Genomic DNA, 21,982 nt, shown 5'->3' with positions numbered 1-21,982 from the left:
TTTTTGGTAAGAAGAAAATAAAAGAGGTTATGTAACAAGGGGGGGGATGGGGGAGGTTTCTTTGTTATGGGATGGAGGGGATGCATTTGTTGTAGCTTCATCTTTTAAAAAAATGGGGAAAGCAATACCATTTGTATACTAGTGCATGCTTATGTATGTAATGTCATCTTTTCGGTTTTCTTCAATAAAAAATACTTGATTTAAAAAAATAAAATAAAATTATTGTTCTGAATGTTGATTCACACTTGGAATCAAAGAGGGAAAAATTTGTATTATGGTTTTAGAACAACTATTCCCTTTCCTATTCCTTGGTTGAACTTGATGGAAAGTTCATTTTTATCAACTGTATTAAAGGGGTTGTCCAGTATTCAGACAAATCCTTTCCAATCAATATGTTCCCCCTCCTAAAATAAGTTCGTCTGGAGTCACACCAGCGTATGGCATTGATTCGATATGCTAATGACCCTTGGCTCCTGCTCTGCTGCATGTGGGAGCCGGGTGTCATGCTACTGTGCTCCGAGCCTCTCGCACAGAAAGGATCGGAGCACAGCTGCGGAGGAGGCGGAGAAACTAATTTCTCCATTTCCTCTGCTGCCGGCGTATATCGCGATTGACAGCAAAACTGCTCCCTCGCACCCATATTAGTCTATGGGTGCGAGTAACACGATGCACCACACTCTGATATCACCCGAGTGTGGTGAATTGTATCACTCGCACCCACAGACTAATATGGGTGCGAGGGAGCAGAGTTTCGCTGTCAACCGCAGATTTTTCTCACATGCCAATTTGGCATGAGAAAAAAAATTGCAGATCTGAGCTGCCCCATAGAGTAACACTGGGCTGAGTGATATGTAATGTTTTATCCCATAGCACTTGGCCGTGTTGTATGGTAGTGTGACTCCAGCCTTATACCCCACTCCAGTGCGGGCGGCGTTCCAGTGTTGTCAGCTCCGGCTCTGCCCGGGCTCGTTTGACATTGTTATGCGACACGAGTCCTGCATCTAACCAGCGGCCAACTTCGCTCTCCCTCCTTTGGATACACCTGACATCCAGAGGAAGTCATAGCTGCGGGTGTCCTCTCTAACTCCTCCGCATATATCTGATTTGGCCGAAAGAAGGAGAGTGAAGCAGAAGCCCATTGGCTACAGGGCTAGAACAGCGCCTGCACCTGAGGTGAGTATAGCGGTTATCTTATAAAGGTGGTAACCGTGATTAAGAAAGGGTTGTCCGAATAGTGGACAACCCCTTTATCTATATAAGTTTATATAGACTGCTGACAAGATTGCAGGACACTTGTCTACTGAGGAAACCTCTATTGGACCCTTTTAAAGTAATCTGCATATAAGATGGAATTCTTATGACGGTTTCAAAGATATTCTTTATGTCTGGGGCCAAATAAATGGATGTGTTCTGAATTGTCCCTCTAGCCCCTGTACAGTGGTCATAGCCACAAGCTGGTCATTTTATTAATTACGCATGAATTCATTAGTGTGTGGATCAGATGCACGGCCTGTGTTCACACGGAATGACCACAGGACGTTAGAAATACAATTTAAGCACTAATCTAAATACCACAATAATGTAGTTGGAGAAAGCAATGTACTTACAATGCAGAAGGGGCTCCATGTATGAAACATCTGACAGCAGAAAGCTGCTTCTGGGTGGTATCAGGTATTTCTCACCCATTAGGTGAATGACTTGTGAACAATCAGAAGGGTTTTCTGTAATGTGTGATAAATAGTCACCCTCTGAAGATGATGGACTTGCTGTGCCAAGAACATTGACCGTATATTCAGGTGAAGAACCAGAAGGCATATCCTTGGTCATGTCACAGAGGTCAGCCAAGCTCCTTTTGTTGCTGCACACCTCCGATACACCTTCACATTTTTCTTCCTCGGCTCCTGAGGGCAAACGAAGCAGCCCTTTCTGAAATCCTTCTTGAATCAGCAGCCGTGATCCTTCTAAAATAAGATTACTTATCTGGAGAGGGAAAAAAGAAAACAAGAGAAAACAGACTGTCAGTAGCTAATGAGAAAATGTCAGATAGACAAAAAAAAAAATAATTAAATAAAAAAAAAAAAATATATATATATATATATATATATATATATATATATATATATATATATATATATATATATATATATATATATATATATATATATATATATATATATATATATATATACTGTTCCAAGGCTAAGACTAGTCAGTAATACTACTTTCTTTAACAAAACAGCCCATTTTGTTTTATTTTATTGGCATTCTGATCTATAGGAAATCATTAGAAAATGCAAGTTTTAAATTTTAAAGAAATATGCCACAAAAAAACCCCAAAAAAAACATGCTTGTTAAAAAACACAAATATTTTGTGTCAAGGGGGCCTTACAATTATGACTGCTGCCAAGCTGCCCTCCACAATCTGCTCTGACAGAATTGGAAAACACAAAGAGGACTTCAAGTTCCACCAAAGACAGATTGTTGTACTCCACCAAATAAGTGCAATTGTGGTCCTATACCTTGATAATAGTGATCAAACGACAGCTCAACAAACAGCACTCTGTCTAGACCGCTCTCCCCCACATTCATGCATGACCGGTTTGGTTGAGTGTGCATGTTTTTAATGGGGAGAGTGAAAAAAGTGGTTACTAGACAACTTTGGTGGCAGTTCATGTATCGAGGAAACACAATTATTGGATATTTTTATTGAGCTTTCCTGATTCTTCTGTCCAATTATTTGTCAAGGGCAGATTTGGCAAATCAAAACACACGCGGTTGGTCCGAGTCGCCAACATTGGCTAGTTCGGCTAACATTGATTTAATGTGTTTGGAGGCCTGTAGACTTCAGTAGTAACATTTCTTTAGTCCATAGCTCTAACTTGCCATTGGTGAATCAGGAAGAGCAGAATGAAAAAAAAAAAAAAAAAAAAAAAGTAGGCATCATCCAGATGGGATAAACTGCGCTGTACAATTGCTAAATATAAAAAATATGAATGTCATCTGCAAGAATTGCAGCTTTCTGAATATTCATGTTATGGAAGGATTTTTAGAAATAATGTCCCCCAAATACTTGGCAAGATTTGCAAGTCATTTATGCATTGTGTGTTCCTGCTCTTGTGACCAGGTACTGTGCTCTCCTAGTAAAATAAACAGCCATTATTAATTATGTATGTTGTGAAGAGATCCTTTCTAAAAAAAATAAATTAAAAAAAAAAAAAAACACCATTCTATAATTCAGTCAATGAAAAATTCAGCAACATTAATAATTCATGTGGACCTTGTTTGCAGAATTTTACGACTTCACAAAGGTTTCATAATCAAATTCATGGCTGCAGCCTCACAAGCCGAGCACTTCATGGGGCAGAATTTATGCGGCTCCTAGGACCTGTGATATTCCTTTCACACACGTCGGATACTAAAGAAATATTATTATTAACAAGTATTTAGCACATCTTCCCGCAGAGGCAACAACAGGGAAATGGAGTGATGGGAAGAGAAATGCGCATCTGATAAAAGGCACTGCAATCTCAGAGCCGACGGAATCATGTGGGGGGATACAGTGCAGAGCTGAAGTTCTGCTCCTTGATGAGCGCATTTTTAAGAGGAGGAAGCTTTGATGGTTTACTAGACATCAGTACAAAGTGAAGCCATTATTGGAAAACAAATCTGGCAGCATATAAAATCAGAGTCCCCCGCGGAGGAGTTTGCTATGAGAACAGCGGCTCAGCCCTCTCAGGGAAAGTCTATAACCAGCATAATCCCACAAGTTCTACCTTATATTCTATCAAATCAGAGTTTAATAACAGAAAACTCAATCTTCAGTCCTCATAATTGAAAAGTCTAAAAGGGCAGGAAAAGTAAAGTCCAAGGTGTTCCCATTGTAATAATACAGGAACCATGAAGTGGCTGTTCCATCACCGAAAATCTATGGAAGCTACAATGGCCTCTGTAAGCCCTCTACTCATCCGCTGGGCACTGCCAAGTTATTAACCCCCTTTTTCGGTTTTGCGTTTTCAGAGACGTACATTTTTCATTTTTCCATCAATATGGCCATGTTAGGGCTTGATTTTTGAGGGACGAGTTGTACCTTTGAACGACACCATTGGTTTTACCATATTGTAAAAGCGAAAAAGGGAAAAAAATTCCAAGTGCAGTGAAATTGCAAAAAAAGTGCAATTCCACAACTGTTTTTTTTTTCTTTTTAACAGGTTCACTAAATGCTAAAACTGTTATGAGCTCGTAGACACCAAACATGTATAGGTTGGTTTTTTTATTTAAATGGTGAAAAAGAAATCCAAAGTTTGTTTAAAAATAAAGAAAAAAAAAAAAAGGGGGGGTAATTTTCCAAGACTCGTAGCGTCTCCATTTTTCGTGATCTGGGGTCGGGTGAGGGCTTATTTTTTGTGTGCCAAGCTGATGTTTTTAATGTTACCATTTTAGTGTGGATAAAATCTTTTGATCACCCGTTATTGCATTTTAATGCAATGTTGCATCGACCAAAAAAAATGTAATTCTGGCATTTTGACTTTTTTCACTATGCCATTTACGTATCGGATTAATTCTTTTTACAGCTTGATAGATCGGGCAATTCTGAAAGCGATGATACCAAATATGTGTATTTTATTTAATTGTTTTATTTTGAATGGGGCGAATGAGTTGTGATTTGAACTTATATTTTTTTAACATTTTTAAAACTTTTTTTTTGCAATTTTCACTTGCTTCAATAGTCTCCACGGGAGACTAGAAGCTGCGATCATCCGATCTTGTCTGCTCCACACAGGCCATGATAAGATTGCGTGTGTGTAGCAGAAATGCTCACTTGCTATGAGTGCCAACCGCTGGGCCAATGGGTGGTATTAGTGACACACTTCCGGCACAATCACATTAAACATCACTGTGAGATGTTGACAGCAGTAATTAATGGGTTAACAGCAACGGGTGGATCGCGATTCCACCTGCGGCTGTTAGGGGGGCATGTCAGCTGTTTTGAACAGCCGATATGTGCCGGGAAAGATGTGGCTTCAGCCCACATCAAGGGGAGACACGACATGCGCCGTATGTCGTGAAGGGGTTAATAATGTCACATTAAATCTGAAAGCGAACAGCAAACTTTTCTTGAAGTTAGTAAAAAAAAATTATATATATATTTACACACACACACGCATACACACACACACACATATATATACACACACATATATATATACTGTATATATACACATACATATATACACATATTGTGTATATATATATATATATATATATATATATATATATATATATATATATATATATATATATATATATACATACATACATACATACATACATACATACATACATACATATACATACATAGATAGTTAGATTCAAGATTCAAAGAAGCTTTATTGGCAGGACCAAGTACACATCAGTTTTGCCAAAGCAAGTGTATAAAGGCAATAGGGATAGCGACTGTGGGAATGTTGGGTAGGAGCTGTAGGGGAGGTGGATGGGGGCAGATCCAGGGTGGGGGCTATAGTCCATGGCATAGGGAAGGTGGATGGGGGCAGATCCATTGTGGGGGCTATAGTCCATGGCATAATAGTTCTCTTTCTCGAAGTCTATGACATTCGCTCACATACCGCGCTGCTATCTCCAATGCTCTCTCTTCTTCTCCCAGCAGGATATATGTCTTCTCTTCCTCCTTCATGGTGATGAAGTCCGGGAAGAGATGTGAGAGTCTCCTGAAGTGAGTGTCCCTCACTGCTGAGTATTTGGAGCAGTGTAGCAGGAAGTGGGTTTCGTCCTCTATGGCCTCCTGATCACAGTGTTGGCACAGTCTTTCCTCCCTGGGCTTGTAGTTCTGCCTGTGTCGGCCACATTCGATGGCCAGACTGTGGGCACTGAGTCTATATCGGCTCAGGATCTTGCGATCTGCGGGGTCCGGGAGTTTCTCCAGATATGGGGCCAGTCTGTAGTCTCTCTGTAGGCTCCGGTACATGATCAGTTTCTGTGAGTTGTTGATATCATTCTTCCAGTCACTGACATACCTCTCCTGGCCTTCTTCTGCCATCTTCCTGATTCCGGCTTTTGTCAGGTTGTTATGATTGGTGTTCTGGTCCGGTTGGGTTTGGCTTGGCTGTTCCGAGGGTTCTGGTTTTACTGTTTCACCTACATGTATCAGTGCTTTATGGTGATGGGAGCTTGGATTGCTCCTATGCAGGTGAGCCCGGAATGACAGCACCCTCTTTAGAACTGTTAGGTGTAGAGGGAATCTGCCCAGCTCGGCCCGACAAGCACTGTTGGAGGTGCTCCGGTGGACCTGGAGAAGGTGCTTGCAGAATTCCAGGTGGAATATTTCTGTTGGACTGGAATCCCACCTTGACCAGTCTGGGTAGGTGTGGGGACCCCAGACTTCGCTGCCATACAGGAGGATTGGGGCGATGATGGAGTCGAAGATTTTTAGCCAGACCCTCACTGGTGGCTTCAGATGGTAGAGTTTCCTTTGGATGGCATAGAAGGTTTTGCAGGCCTTGTCTTTCAGGGTCTCTATGGCTTGTTTGAAGCTCCCTGACCGGTGAATCTCTAGGCCCAGGTAGGTATATTTGTCCGTTCCTGTGAGGTCGAAGTTGTTGAGGACAAATGATGGGTGCTGGTCTGATCTTCTCTTTCTCCTTTGGAACACCATGGTGTTGGTTTTCTTTAGGTTGACCGGTAGAGCCCAGGTGGAGCTGAATTTCTCTAGGATGTCCTGGAGGCCTTTCTCGGTTGGTGACATATATATATATATATATACACACACACACACACATATATATATACACACATAAAATCTACAGAGAAACCATCGGCACAAAAGCCTCAGCAGAGCGGCCTCTTCAACCTGCCTGCGTCCTATAAAAGGTCCAAGACGTCAGCAATAAAATATCAAGAGGCTCCCAGCAGACCCAGAATACAGGTGATGCTCCACCACTTCTACAATTGCGAGTACAATTCAAAAACAAAGAGAACACTGACTATGAAACCCAAATGTAATTAAAATATAATTTTATTAAATAAATCAATTTAAAATTTGGAGCAGGTGGAAACAAAAACCACAGGACAGAGGGATGCATACTACTTAGGGACAAGCAAAAATGTAACGGGAAGATATATAAATACGTATATATACATGCATTATATCCAATGGAATAGAAGAAACAAACTGAATCGCACCACCGCCTCTGTAAATTAGCTGAAACTGCTCCCCTGCAGTGGAAGCTTAGTCTTTAGGCTATGTGCACACGTTGCGGATTAGGCTTAGGAATTTCTGGTGCGGACTCTGCCTCTCCTGGCAGAAAACGCACCTGCGGTTTTTTGTGCGGTTCCGTAGCGTTTTTTTGTGCATTTTTGCTGCGGTTTTCTTGCGGATTTGCTGCGGTTTTTACCCCTGCGGTTTTCTATAATGGAGTGGGTACAAAAACGCTGCAGATTCACAAAAAAGAAGTGACATGCTACTTCTTTTAAACCGCAGCGTTTCCGCAGCGGATTTTCCGCAAAGTGTGCACAGCCTTTTTTTTTTCTCATTGATTTACTTTGTACTGTAAATCAATTGCGGATCTGCAGCATTTCTGCACTGCAAAAAACGCTGCGGATCCGCAGCAAATCCGCAACGTGTGCACATACCCTTAGATCCCGGGGTGCTGAGGCCGAATAAACATGTAGAGTATTCCAAAAACGAAGAAGAAAGAGGCAGCACTCACCGATCCTCCGAGACAGGTAAATTTATTTACTCACAATAAAATCTTCACGACCGGGGCTGCTGTTGTGCTGAGTGCGGCAAGCCTGACAACGGCCGTTTCGCGCCTGACGGGCACAACTACGGGTCAGTGCCATAGAGACACTGAAGGACAAGGCCTGCAAAACCTTCTATGCCATCCGAAGGAAGCTCTACCATCTGAAGCCACCAGTGGGGGTCTGGCTAAAAATCTTCGATGCCATAATCACCCCAATCCTCCTATATGGCAGTGAAGTCTGGGGCCCTCACACATACCCAGACTGGTCAAAGTGGGATTTCAGTCCAACAGAAATATTCCACCTGGAATTCTGTAAACACCTTCTCCAGGTCCATCGAAGCACCACCAACAATGCCTGCCGAGCTAAGCTGGGCAGATTCCCACTGCACCTAGCAGTCCTGAAGAGGGTGCTGTCCTTCCAGGCTCACCTACAGAGTAGCAACCCAAGCTCCCATCACCATACAGCCATGCTACATATAGGTGATCCCCATAAACCAGGACCCCCGGAACAGCTCACCCAAACCCAACCTGACCGAACCGTCAACCAAAACAACTTGACAAAAGCCACAATCAGGAAGATTGTAGAGGAGGGGCAGGAGAGGTACGTCAATGTCTGGAGGAACGAGATCAGCAGCTCACAGAAACTGTCCATGTACCAGAGTCTACAGAGAGACTACAGACTGGCTCCATATCTGGAGAAACTCTCGGACCCCCAGAGACCGCCAGATCCTGAGCCGGTATGTATGTATGTATGTATGTATGTATGTATGTATGTATGTATGTATGTATGTGTATATATATATATATATATATATATATATATATATATATATATATATATATATATATATATATATATATATATATATATATATATATATATATATATATATATATATATATATATATACACCGTATTTTTCTGACTATAAGACGCACTTTTTTTCCTCCAAATTTGGGAGGAAAGTGTGGGTGCGTCTTATAGTACGGATATAGCATGTGGGGAGGGGGGCAGCAGCGAGTGGGATCACTTCAGGATGTCCCCGCTGCCCGGAATCAGCACTGAAAAAACCACATGGCCCCGCTGATTAAGTGCAGTGAATATTCATTAGCGGCTCCCCGCCCACCGATCAGCTGAGCGGTGAGCGGGGAGCAGCAAATGAATGCTGCACTTAAGCAGCGACACACAGTTTCCCCAGCACTGATTCTGGGGAGAATCTGTGTGTCCGGGGGAGGAGGCAGCAGCAGCAGGGGCCAGGAGATCGCTGCATACCTGCCTGTGCTGGACGCTGAGCTGTCTGTGGTGCACAAGGAGGACTTGTGTGATGTCAGAAGTGGGCGGGCTGGAGCATCACATGGCAGCTCAGAGCCCTCCCTCTTCTGACATCATCACAGGTCCTTCAGACTCCCACCTAGAATCTGCAGCTTCCTCATTACCTGTTCTGTGGAAAGGCAACAACAGGGAGGGCTCTGTGTGTGCAGCCATGGGATGCTCCAGCTTTTACCTCACCACAGTGTGGCTGCCACAATTAAGAGGTTAGTCTTTACAAAACACAATAAAGCACTCTGCCACTCCTTTGGTGAACTGTAACTCCCAGCATGTCATAGGATCTGCAGGACATGCTGGGAGTTATAGTTCTCCCATGGGATTTTAAAGCAGCACTCCAGTGTTATTTTGCAGTGCTGGAGTGGTGCTTTCACTATAAGCCCTGTGCCCCCATTCTTATACTCACCATCCAGTGTCTTCATATAGTACTTAACAGACACCACACTGGTCCCGCAGCTTCCAACATAATAACGTACTATTATATATAATAACACCACATATAATAGTATGTTATTTATGTTATTAAATATTTTACCACATTTTTTTTGCTTTAAATATTTTTTTCCCTATTTTCCACCTCTAAAACCTGGGTGCGCCTTATAGTCCGGTGCGTCCTATAGTCCGAAAAATACGGTATATATACACACACACACACACTTATAAAAAAAAACAAAAAACATGTATTCTGCATAGGGATATGAAATGAACTGGGGGGTTGTCTCATGAATTTTAACCAACATAACTGCATGACCGAACGGTGTGCCACTAATAAGTGTTGGCCATGATGAACTCCATTCAAGTATTACATGGCTACAATATGTCATTACTCTATATTCGGTGATTTCAAGACTGCTTAGACTTCCAACAACCATCAAAATGGAGCACTAGTTATCAGCACACAGCATTGCTCCAGGCCCAGTGCCAACGGGACAATCTGTCTCTACATTCTAGTTTGGGTTTGACCTCCACTAATCTGAGCAAATTAAATATTGACAAATCCCCCGTACAAGATGGAATTCATCCATGGATACTGAGGGAATTGAGCTCAGTAATTGACAGAACGCTGTATCTTATATTATTAGATTCTCTTACAACAGGGGTGGTGCCACAAGATTGGAGGATGGCTGATGAGGCACTGATATTTAAGCAAGGTAAGAAGGTTGATTCAGGCAACCAGCACAGATTCATGAAAGCGTTAGGGGCAGGCAGATCAGGCAGCTACCTAGGTCCTCCAGCCAGTGGCATGCCGCTAACAGCGGCATGCCACGTGGCCGCTATAGGGCCCATGAGGAGGAGGGGCCTGATGCCCCCCTCCCCACATTAAACTTATCGGCAGATGTTGATCAAGTTGAAAGCAGTGATGAAGGGGAGTGCATCAGATGACGCTCCCTCTCCCATCATTCCCCTCTGCTTGTGACTCAGTGGGTGCACGATGACGTCATTACATCATGTGCCACGCTGAGCCAGCAGTGGAGCTGATGAGACCGGAGCAGAGCCTGGAGCAGCGCAGGGAACGAGGAGGGGAGGCGAGTATTGTACATGTGTATGCATTATACTGTGTTGGGGAGGCTGCATTATACTGCATGAGGGCAGTATACCCAGTCAAGGACCATGGGGAGTGCATTATACTATATGTACTATATGGGACCTCCATTATACTGTATTGAGGACTATCTGTCCCTATCATTCATCCTCAGCCGGTATAAAGAAACTCGGGAATAAGAGTCAAATTGCTTCAATATTGTCAATCACGCTCGTTTAACGGCCTGTACTCAGCGCATTTAAATACAACCGAAATGTTTCTGTATGATGGTGCAATATGTGAGCATTTGGGGACCGATTTTAAATAATTGCCCAGGGCCCCACTTTGTCTAAAATCGACCCTGACAAGGAGATAAGTGCAAATCTAGATTTTGGTAATACAGCGGATGTGATTTATCAGGACTTTGGAAAGGCATTTTTGATACCGCACCACATAACAGCCTTAAACTGAAGCTACAGAAGCAGGGACTAACGGAAACTATATACAGATGGGTAAGGAATTGGCTAAATGACAGGAAACAAAGTCATCATAAATGGTACGTTCTCCATATGGAAAACAGTCAGCAGTGGGGACCGCAGGGATCTGTACTAGGACCAATTCTTGTTAACCTTTATTAATGAACTTGTGGATGAGATTGAGAGTAAATTGTCAGTCTTTGCTGATGACACCAAACTATGTAGGATATTAATATCTAACTTAGATATTACAATATTCCAAAATGATCTGGATAAGATGTCCGAATGGGCAAACACTTGGCAAATGAGGTTTAATGTTGATAAATGTAGAGTAATGCACCTAGGATGGAGTTATCCTATTGCTGCATATACATTAAATGGGAGCATTTTTGGTACTACAGAACAGGAGAAGGACTTGGGTATTTAGGTAAGGCCTCTTTCACACTTCCGTCTTATGGCCTACGTCGCAATGCGTCGTTTTGGAGAAAAAACGCATCCTATGTAAGAGGGTGGTGCTGTTATGGACAGTAAGAAACACGCTGTCACTTTAAGAGGCTGCATCCCCTTGTCTGGTGTGAGATGGAATGGTCTGCTCCCCCCTGCTCTAATCGTTGTGATGAACCAGTCAGTGCAGGGTGGAGGGGTGGAGCTGAAGCAGCGTGTGTGAGAAGAAGCTGATACAGAAGACGGTGTGCTGTTTTGCTGCAAGAAGGGTTACACAGCTTGGGACTTAGTGCGTTTTTGAAATAGACTTTTCCAGTTACAGCAAAGGTGGCTGTTCTGTGCTAGTTTGTGAAGCCACGAAGATACTGAGAAGGGGACTTACAGTTTCCAGGAGCAACCCTAGGATCCAGAAGCAAGGAGAAGACCACGCTTCGCAGAGCTGACAGGAATCCGTGTGCACCACCGTGTTGGACTTCTGGGGGCCCCCTGGGACTGGACCTGTGTCCCCAACATCACCGTGAGTTTGTTCCTGTATGGTGCACCAGCGAGGGCCTAGTGCAGGCTTCAGTACTTAGAACACGGTAGCCGTGTGGCCTGCGTAGTAAAGGCCAGGGAGGTTATATGTAGAGTAGCATCGATATTTGTTTTATTGTTTAAAGTTGCTTGTGAGACAAATTCTGAGTTTGTAATTGTTGAAGCACCGTGCTGTTTTACGGACAAGATAACTCATGTGCATTATCTTTTGCTATTGTAAACCCGTTTGCATCTTCCTTGTTCCTTCCATTCCCTGTATCCCAATAAATCTACCCTTTGTTGTATGCACCTCATCTTGTGTACAGTAGTCTTCCTGCACCGTGGTGGTTCCCCGGCCATCGCTTCAACTGCAAAGTTGCCCGCAGGATGCGTTTTGTCTCCATAGACTTGCATTATCGACGCATTGCGACGGATTGCCACACGTCGCATCCGTCGTGTGACGGATGCGTCGTGTTTTGGCAGACCGTCGGCACAAAAAAACGTTCCATGTAACTTTTTTCATGCGTCGCGTCCGCCATTTTCGACCGCGCATGCGCGGCCGAAACTCCTCCCCCTACTCACCGGACTGCAGAATGGGCAGCGGATGCGTTGTAAAACTGCATCCGCTGCCCACGTCTTGCAGCGTCCGTTGGCCCGACGCATTGCGACGGGACCGTACCGACGGATCAGTGTGAAAGTAGCCTTACAAGTAAGCTGAGCAGCAGTACTCAATGTCCAGCAGAAGCCACAAAAGCAAGCAAGATTTTAAAGTGAATAAAATGATAAAATCTTCCAACGTATTATTACCCCTTTATAAATCACTGGTGAGGCCACATTTAGAATATGGGATGCAGTTATCAGAAGTTATAGTCCGTTCAAAAGCAGGCAACTAGATTATTACAAGAGATGGAAGGCCTATCCTATGATGAGAGGTTGGAAAAGTTCAACTTGTTTAGCTTAGGAAAAAAAAAAAAAAAAAAGACTCCTCAGAGGAAATCTCATTTACATGTACACTGTAAATATGTAAATATATATGTGATGTGGTCAGCACAACGTGTTGGCACATGACTTTCCTTCCAAAGACCATACGAAGGACCAGGGAGCACTCATTACGGGTAGAAGAAAGACGATTCCGGCAGCTAAATCGAAAAGGGTTCTTTACACTTAAAGCAGTGAGAATGTGGAATGCCCAACTATAACAGGTAGCAATGGCAGACACTAACAGCTTTAAAAAAAAGGGATAGACGATTTCCTCAATACACATAATATTGTGCGTTATATTTAAATTAGTGACAATATGTACAATTGGTGGAGGAAGGTTGAACTTGATGCGTGTCTTTTTTCAACCTATGTAATCCAAAAGTTAAATCATGTCCTAACAATTTGCCAAACCATTCTTAAAGTTGAGAATAACCTTTCACTAGGATATTTCAGTCTCTTGAGCAGCTCAAAGCTATGCAGTCTTTACTTCCTGGTTGTTTGAGGGTGGCAGATACTTCAGTGATATGGTACTTCTGGTCATGAGTTCTGTCCTACTGCAACACATTAAAGGGAACCTGTCACCCTCAAAATGGAAGTTGAGCTAAGCCCACCGGCATCAGGGGCTTATCTACAGCATTCGGTTATTTATATCTGTCTTTTTGATCGCGTGCTATTCCACTTTTTGTTTGGCGGTATGATAATAAAGGGTTGTTTTTTGTCTTTTGTTATTTTTTTTTTTTTTTAACGGCGTTCACTGAAGGGGTTAACTAGTGGGACAGTGTTATAGGTCGGGTCGTTAAGGACGCGGCAATACTAAATATGTGTACTTTTATTGTTTTTTTTAATTTAGATAATGGAATGTATTTAATGGAACAACGTAATAGAAAAGAAAAGGCAGCACTCACCCTTTTATGCTTCCGTTGTAAAAATTGCTTTAATCCATGACGATCAAACTTAACAAACAAATGCGGAATCGGCTAAGGCATAGGAGTGGAGAGGGAGCGGTGAAGACAAGACAGATGACGGCCGTTTCGCTCTTACGAGCTTCTACGGGTCCATGGACCCATAGAAGCTCGTAAGAGCGAAACGGCCGTCGTCTGTCTTGTCTTCACCGCTCCCTCTCCACTCCTATGCCTTAGCCGATTCCGCATTTGTTTGTTAAGTTTGATCGTCATGGATTAAAGCAATTTTTACAACGGAAGCATAAAAGGGTGAGTGCTGCCTTTTCTTTTCTATTACGTTGCTGCATTTTGGATGTGTCGTCTTCCACGGCTGAGCACCGCCCGATCTCCCGAAGTGAGCATTAACCCCCGGATACTTATGCTCCATAGCTGCAACAGTTATATATGGACAATTGAAGCACGTTCTGTGCCAACCAATTCTTTTTTTCTTTCATATATTTAATGGAACAATATATATATTTTTTTTATTTAGGATTTTTTTTTTTTTTTTTACTTTTTTACTTTGCCCCAGGGGGGGCATCACAGTAAAGTGGCAGATCGCTGATCTGACACTTTGCTGTGCACTGTGTCAGATCAGCGATCTGACATGCACAGCAGGAAGGCTTCCCGGCGCCTGCTCTGAGCAGGCACTGCTAAGCCACCTCTCTGCAGGACCCGGATGCAGCCCCGCGGCCATTTTGGATCCAAGCCTGCAGGGAGGAGGTGGTAAGAGACCGTCGGAGCAACGCGATCACATTGTGTTGCTCCGAGGGTCTCAGGGAAGCACGCAGGGAGCCCCCTCCCTGCGCGATGCTTCCCTAAACCGCCGGAACACTGCGATCATGTTTGATCACAGTGTGCCGGGGGTTAATGTGCCGGGGGCGATCCATGACCGCTCCTGGCACATAGTGCCGGATGTCAGCGGCGATAGTCAGCTGACACCCGGCCGCGATCGGCCACGCTCCCCCCTTGAGTGCGGCTGATCGCACTGAACGTACTATCCTGTCACTGGGAATAAAGTCCCAGGTCACCTTGACGGGATAGTACGTCCAATGGGATTAAGGGGTTAAACAAGCGCAGACTCAGGAAAGGGAGAGCTGTGATTAGAGGAACTGCTCTGGAAACTACTGATGCTGGTGGCGGAGGGAATGTGATTCTACAGGACTTGTCAGGGACCAGTCAGAAGTTGATCTGGAGAGGGATGGAGGGGAGAAGCTAAACTCAATATAGAAACCAATGGGCTGTATAGAGCTAACTAGGATGTTAGGAGTTAACTTTTCTCCTGGAATGTAACTACTAGACATACTTGGCCTAGCTCTGGCAGTTAAGGTTCTTGGAAACAAGCTGTACACTATACAAGATAAAAGCTCTCATTGCAGGAGAATGACAACTTGCCATCTAACATTTTCAAATGTTCATGCTGGCTAACTAAAGTTACTTAATAACATGAGAACATCCCTTTAAAGATGACCTGCAACCAAGTCCCTCTGCTCCTCCGAGTATTCTGTTTTTTTGTTTGTTTTTTTTTTTAAATAAAAGAAACCACACACACAACTGCTTAATCCCTTTATGACCACTGGGTGGCACTCACAGCAAGCCGGCACGGCCAACCATAGAGGTCTCCAGGAGACATAAGGTTGCCATGCCAACGCACCAGTGACCCGCAATCACGTGACTGGGGTCACCAGTGTGCGCATTTGTGGCGCGATTGCCGAAAGCGCGATTTAAATGGCGCTGGCAGAGTTTGACAGCGGCATTTAACTGGTTAATAGCCGCAGGTGGATCGTGATACCACCCGCGGCTATTACGGGCATGTCCCTGGAAAGATGTGGGTTCACCGCCAAAGCCCACATCAAAGGTAGGGAGTCCGACATCAGCGTACTATTACGCCCGATGTCGGTAAGGGGTTAAAGCATTCCTGAGTTATTACCTCATAAAGTGACAGTGAGAAGTACTCAATGTCATGCAGCAGCTGCAAAAGAAAACAAGAACTTAGGATGTATAAAAAAAAGCGAAAAATCCTGCAGTTCCAAAGTATTTTACCCCTTTATAAAATCACTGGTGAGGCGACATCTAGAATATGGGATCCAGGTTTGGACTCCATATTTTAAAAAAAGTACAGTCAGAAACTAGATTCAGTTCAAAGGTGGGCAACTAGATTATTACAAGGGATGGAAGGCCTCTCATATGATGAGAAGTTGGAAAGTTGGGCTTGTTTAGCTTAGAAAAAAAAAATGCCTCAGAAGGGATCGCATTTACATGAATCAATATGTGTGTGGTCACTACAGAGTACTGGAGCATGACATTCCTTCCAAGGACCATGAGGCACTCATTATGGGTGGGAGAAAGGCGATTCCAACAGCTAAATAGGAAAGGGTTCTTTACAGTTAGAGCAGTTAGACTGTGCAATGCCCGACCACAGGTGGTAGGAATGGCAGACACTAACAGATTTTATGAAAGGGCTGGAAGATTTCCTCAATACACATCACATTGTGAGTTATAGTTAATTCAGTGACAAAATGGACAATTGGTGGAGATAGGTTGAACTTGATGGACCTAGGTTTTTTTTTCAACCTTTGTAACCATGTATCCCCAGGGACTGTAGGTCCCCCTCCAAAGGCAGGAAACCACTGAAGCGGGAAGAGAGGCTTTGCCTTTTAAATCAGTAGGTTTCCTGTTTTTGGGAGCGGATCCTCTCTCTCGTGTATGGTGTGGTCGTGGGGATGGGGAAAAAGTATTTACCTGAAAATATGCCATTAATCCGCAGGTTCTAAGACCATGTGGTTGTTGCACTGAAAGCCCGGCTACCGGGAGAAAATAAACTTTACTCTTCCAGCCTCAGGCTTTCAGTCATAGAGGAGCGGCTTCTGTTACTGATCATTACATCATGAGCGGTGGCTGTAACCACGCCTCCAGCACTGGCTGACAGCCGGCTCAGCTGCGCATCTGTGTCGAGACTGCTGTCAGTGCAGAGCATAGTTACAGCCGCTGCTCACTATGTACTGAGTGGTAACTAAAGCTGTGCCTCTTTGAAAGCCGGAAGGAATAAAGTTAATTTCCTACTAGCAGTCGAGTCTACAGCATGGTGACTGGGAAATTTTAGAAAGCTATTAACCTGCAGATTAACAGCATTTTTTTTTTTTACATGACAGGTTCCCTTTAAGAAAATAAAAGGGCAGCGACAGACTTGTCATTTTTTATGTGTGCCATCTAGAAAACAAAAATCAAGTTTCCCTAACGCCGCATGAAGCAAACAGACTTTTCAGTAAAAGCCAAGTCCAAACTTTCAGGCTGGGGATCCCGGCATGTAGGGCAGGATCTCACACCCATCTATCCTATCTAGTGCAGGCGTTAGATTTCACGATTTAAACTAAAATCATCTCCACTACATCCTTTACTGAGTGAATGCCAAACTATTGATTTTACCAATCTAGATCAGCTTAAGGTACCTTCACACTAAGCGACTTTGCAACGATAACGATAGCGATCCGCGACGTTGCAGCGTCCTGGATAGCGATATCGTTGTGTTTGACACGCAGCAGCGATCTGGATCCTGCTGTGATATCGCTGGTCGTTGCTGAAAGTTCAGAACTTTTTTTGGTCGTCAGATCGGCGTGTATCGTTGCAAAAGCAACGATGCCAGCGATGTTTTACAATGGTAACCAGGGTAAATATCAGGTTACTAAGCGCAGGGCCGCGCTTAGTAGGCCGATATTTACCCTGGTTACCATTGTAAAAGTAAAAAAAAAAAAAACAGTACATACTCACCTTCTGCTGTCTGTCACACGTCCCCCGCTTCCCGCACTGACTGTGTGTGTCGGCCGTAAAGTAAAAGCAGAGCACAGCGGTGACGTCACCGCTGTGCTTTACGGTCGGCACTCACAGTCAGTGCGGGAAGCAGACGGCGAGGGACGTGTGACAGACAGCAGAAGGTGAGTATGTACTGTTTTTTTTTTTACTTTTACAATGGTAACCAGGGTAAATATCGGCCTACTAAGCGCGGCCCTGCGCTTAGTAACCTGATGTTTACCCTGGTTACCCGGGGACCTCGGCATCGTTGGTCGCTGGAGAGCTGTCTGTGTGACAGCTCCCCAGCGACCACACAACGGCTTACCAACGATCACGGCCAGGTCGTATCGCTGGTCGTGATCGTTGGTAAATCGTTTAGTGTGAAGGTACCTTTAGTAAAGGAGGTAGCAGTCCACATTTACCGTAGTTCAAAAAGCGATACTTCATCACATGGGATTTCATGCGGTTAGGGGGATGCAGAGGCTTGTGTGATCTCTGACAGGTAATACTACTACATTTACTCTGAGCTTATACAGAAGGGAAACCCAGGGTGGGGAGTTGTACCCCTTGGCAAGATCTGTTTTTCCACTGAGGATAACAGGAGCGACTACCACGGCTTTGATATAAAAACCTTAAAAAAAAAATGTAAAATTAAAATTTAAGAAATCAACACACCGCAACCTGCTGCAGGATTAGGGCAGAATGCATTAGAAAGTGAACTTTATCCCAAATGTAGCCATCCACGTTGTAAAGCAGAAAAGCACTCAGTCGTTAGTACTGTAACCTTACAACACTGGGGTCCAGGGTTTAAATCCCACCAAGGAGTTTGTATGTTCTCCCCTTGTTTGGAGTGGGGAGGAAAACAGAGAAAGCCCACACAATTACATACTGATAGGGAATTTAGAGTGTGAGCCCTGATGGGGACAGCGATAATGAGGTTTGTGAGGTGTTGTGGAATTAATGGCGCTATATACGTGAGGAAAATAAATACCGTATATACTCAAGTATAAGCCGACCCGAGTATAAGCCGACCCCCCTAATTTTGCAACAAAAAACTGGGAAAACTGCAGCAGCTACAGGTAAATGTCAAAAATAAAAATAGATACCAATAAAAGTAAAATTAATTGAGACATCAGTAGGTTAAGTGTTTTTGAATATCCATATTGAATCAGGAGCCCCATATAATGCTCCATAGAGTTCATGATGGCCCCATAAGATGCTCCATACAGTCCTTTGCCCCATGTAATGCTCCATAAATGCTTATTATGGCCCCATAAGATGCTCCATGTAGACATTTGCCCCATATGCTGTTGCTGCGATCAAAAAAAAAAAAAAAAAATCACATACTCACCTCTCGTCGCTCAGGCCCCCGTCACTTGCTATATTCACCTGCTCCGCGTTCCACCGCCGCTACGTTCCCCGTCCACTGCACTGACTGCTCAGGCAGAGGGCGGCGCACACTAATCGTGTCGCCGTGCCCTCTGACCTGAGCGTCAGAGCAGAGGATGCAGAAGATGCAGAAGGCGGCTGGCGGCGGTGGAACGGGGAGCAGGTGAATATCGAACACTGCTTATACTCACCTGCTCCTGGCGCGGTCCCTGCTTCCCCGGCGCCGGCAGCTGCTTCCTGTAGTGAGCGGACACATGGTACCGCTCATTACAGTAATGAATATGCGGCTCCACCCCTATGGGAGTGGAGTCGGGTTTAGTGGTAAAATTTCTTTGATATGACTTGGGTTTATTTGAGACAAAAACGAAAATTTGTTGAAAATTTAGCAATTTTCAAACTTTTAGTTTTTATGCCCTTAAATCAGTCATATCACACAAAATAGTTAATAAATAACATTTCCCACATGTTTGCTTTACATTACCACAATTTTGGAAACAAATTTTTTTGTTAGGACGTTATAAGGGTTAAAAGTTGATCAGCAATTTCTCATTTTTACAACAAAATTTGCAAAACCATTTTTTTAGGGACCACCTCACATTTGAAGTGACTTTGAGGGGCCTATGACAGAAAATGCCTAAAAGTGACACCATTCTAAGAACTGCACCCCTCAAGGTACGCAAAACCACATTCAAGTTCAAGAAGTTTATTAAACCTTCAGGTGCTTCACAGGAATTTTTGGAATGCTTAAAAAAAAAAAATGAACATTTGACTTTTTTTTTTTTTTCACAAAAAAATTACTTCAGATCCAATTTGTTTTATTGTACCAAGGGTAACAGGAGAAATTGGACCCCAAAAGCTGTTGTACAATTTGTCCTGAGGGCACTGATACCCCATATATGCAGATACACCACTGTTTGGACGCATGGCAGAGCTTGGAATGGAAGGAGCATCGTTTGACTTTTCAATGCAAAATTGGCTGGAATGAAGATCAGACTCCATGTCGCATTTGGAAATTCTAACTGAAACCCTAACCCAAACACACCCCTAACCCTAATCCCAACCCTAACCCTAACCACACCCATAACCCTGACACCCCCTAGCCCTAACCCCAACCGTAAACGTAATCCAAACCCTAACGGGAAAATGGAAATAAATAAATGTTTTTATTTTATTATTTTTCCCTAACTAAGGCGGTGATAAAGGGGGGTTTGATTTACTATTTATAGTGGGTTTTTATGATTGGCAGCTGTCACACACTAAAAGACACTTTTTATTTCAATAAATTGTTTTTGCATCACCACATTTTGAGAGCTATAATTTTTCCATATTTTGGTCCACAGAGTCATGTGAGGTCTTGTCTTTTGCGGGACGAGTTGACATTTTTATTGGTACCATTTTCGGGCACGTGGCATTTTTTGATCTCTTTTTATTCTGATTTTTGGGAGGCAGAATGAACAAAAACCAGCAATTCCTGAATTTCTTTTGTGGGGGGCGTTTATACCATTCCATGTTTGGTAGAATTGATAAAGCAGCTTTATTCTTCGGATCAGTACAATTACAGCGATGTCTCATTTATATCTTTTTTTATGTTTTGACGCTTTTACACAATAAAAACTATTTTATAAAAAATTATTTTTGCATCGCTTTATTCTGAGAGCTACAAGTTTTTTTATTTTTCTGCTCTTGGAGCTGTATGATGGCTCGTTTTTTTGCGGGACAAGATGATGTTTTCAGCAGTACCATTTTTATTTACATCTGTCTTTTTGATCGCGTTTTATTGCACTTTTTGTTCGGCGGTATGATGACAAAGCATTGTTTTTTGCCTCATTTTTTATGATATTCACTCAAGGGGTTAACTAGTGGGACTGTTTTATAGAGCGGGTCATTACAGACGCGGCGATATCAAATATGTGTACTTTTGTTTGTTTTTTTGTTTACATAAATAAATGGATTTATTGGAAAAAAAATTTCTTCTTTATTTGGGCATTTTAAAAAAATATATTTGTACACATTTTTTACTTTATAACATTGCCCCAGGGTGGGACATCACTATATTACATCAGATCGCTGATTTGACACTTTGCATAGCACTGTGTCAGATCAACAATCTAACAGGCAGTGAAGGAGCCTTGCCGGTGCCTGTTCTCAGCAGGCGCTCGAAAGGCACCTCACTGCAGGACCCCGTGGCCATCTTGGATCCGGGGGTTTCCGGCGCTCACTGTGAGACAGCGGCGCCGCGCTAGTACTGCGGCTGGCACAAATGCAGTTCCGGCAGCGCAGTACTAGTACGGCGCATGTGAGGAAGGGGTTAAAAAAGGGCTGGACGATTTCCTTGATACACATAACATTGCGGGTTATAGCTAGATTACTGATGAAATGTACAGTTGGTAGAGAAAGGTTGAACTTGATGGACCTCGGGGTTTATTCAACCTATGTAACTATTTAAGCGGTAGAAGTTTTCAGCTAATGATATGCCCATGCTCTGGGGCAGGACTGAAGGCAGTCATGTTTTCATGTCTGTGCTTGGGGGCGGCCTGGGGGAAGGCCTTTCCTTGGTTTCTCTGGCCTAGAGCAGGAAGATCAGACTGACTACAGTAATGTCCCGCAGCACGGGAATATCATTAGCTGAAAACTTCTAACGCCCATCACACAACAAGAGGGATTTCTTCACCCCAAGTATTTTAATCAGTGTAATGGCACCAACCTGATAATGCCTGTAGTTTACTGAGCACATTCCTGCTGACAGGTTTGCTTTAAGCACAACCAAGGAATGTAAAGAGAAGATCTATAAAGACAAGATTTCTACAGATTTTTTAACCTAGTCACTGCCGTGAGCCTTCATC

At 43.4% G+C, this 21,982-nt stretch overlaps 1 protein-coding gene across 2 annotated transcripts in view; it reads right to left on the bottom strand.

The window, feature by feature from the left end:
* METTL4 (methyltransferase 4, N6-adenosine) overlaps positions 1-21,982 on the bottom strand; it is a 295,930-nt gene that overhangs the window by 262,102 nt on the left and 11,846 nt on the right. For both annotated transcript variants that reach the window (XM_077270311.1, XM_077270312.1), the window contains exon 3: positions 1,608-1,980. In XM_077270311.1, the coding sequence (XP_077126426.1) occupies positions 1,608-1,980 (373 nt within the window). The remainder of the gene's footprint in view (positions 1-1,607; positions 1,981-21,982) is intronic.

This window comes from Ranitomeya variabilis, chromosome 6 (genome assembly GCF_051348905.1).
Source record: "Ranitomeya variabilis isolate aRanVar5 chromosome 6, aRanVar5.hap1, whole genome shotgun sequence".
NCBI classification, from domain to species: domain Eukaryota; kingdom Metazoa; phylum Chordata; class Amphibia; order Anura; family Dendrobatidae; genus Ranitomeya; species Ranitomeya variabilis.
This window is presented reverse-complemented; position numbering and strand designations above follow the sequence as displayed.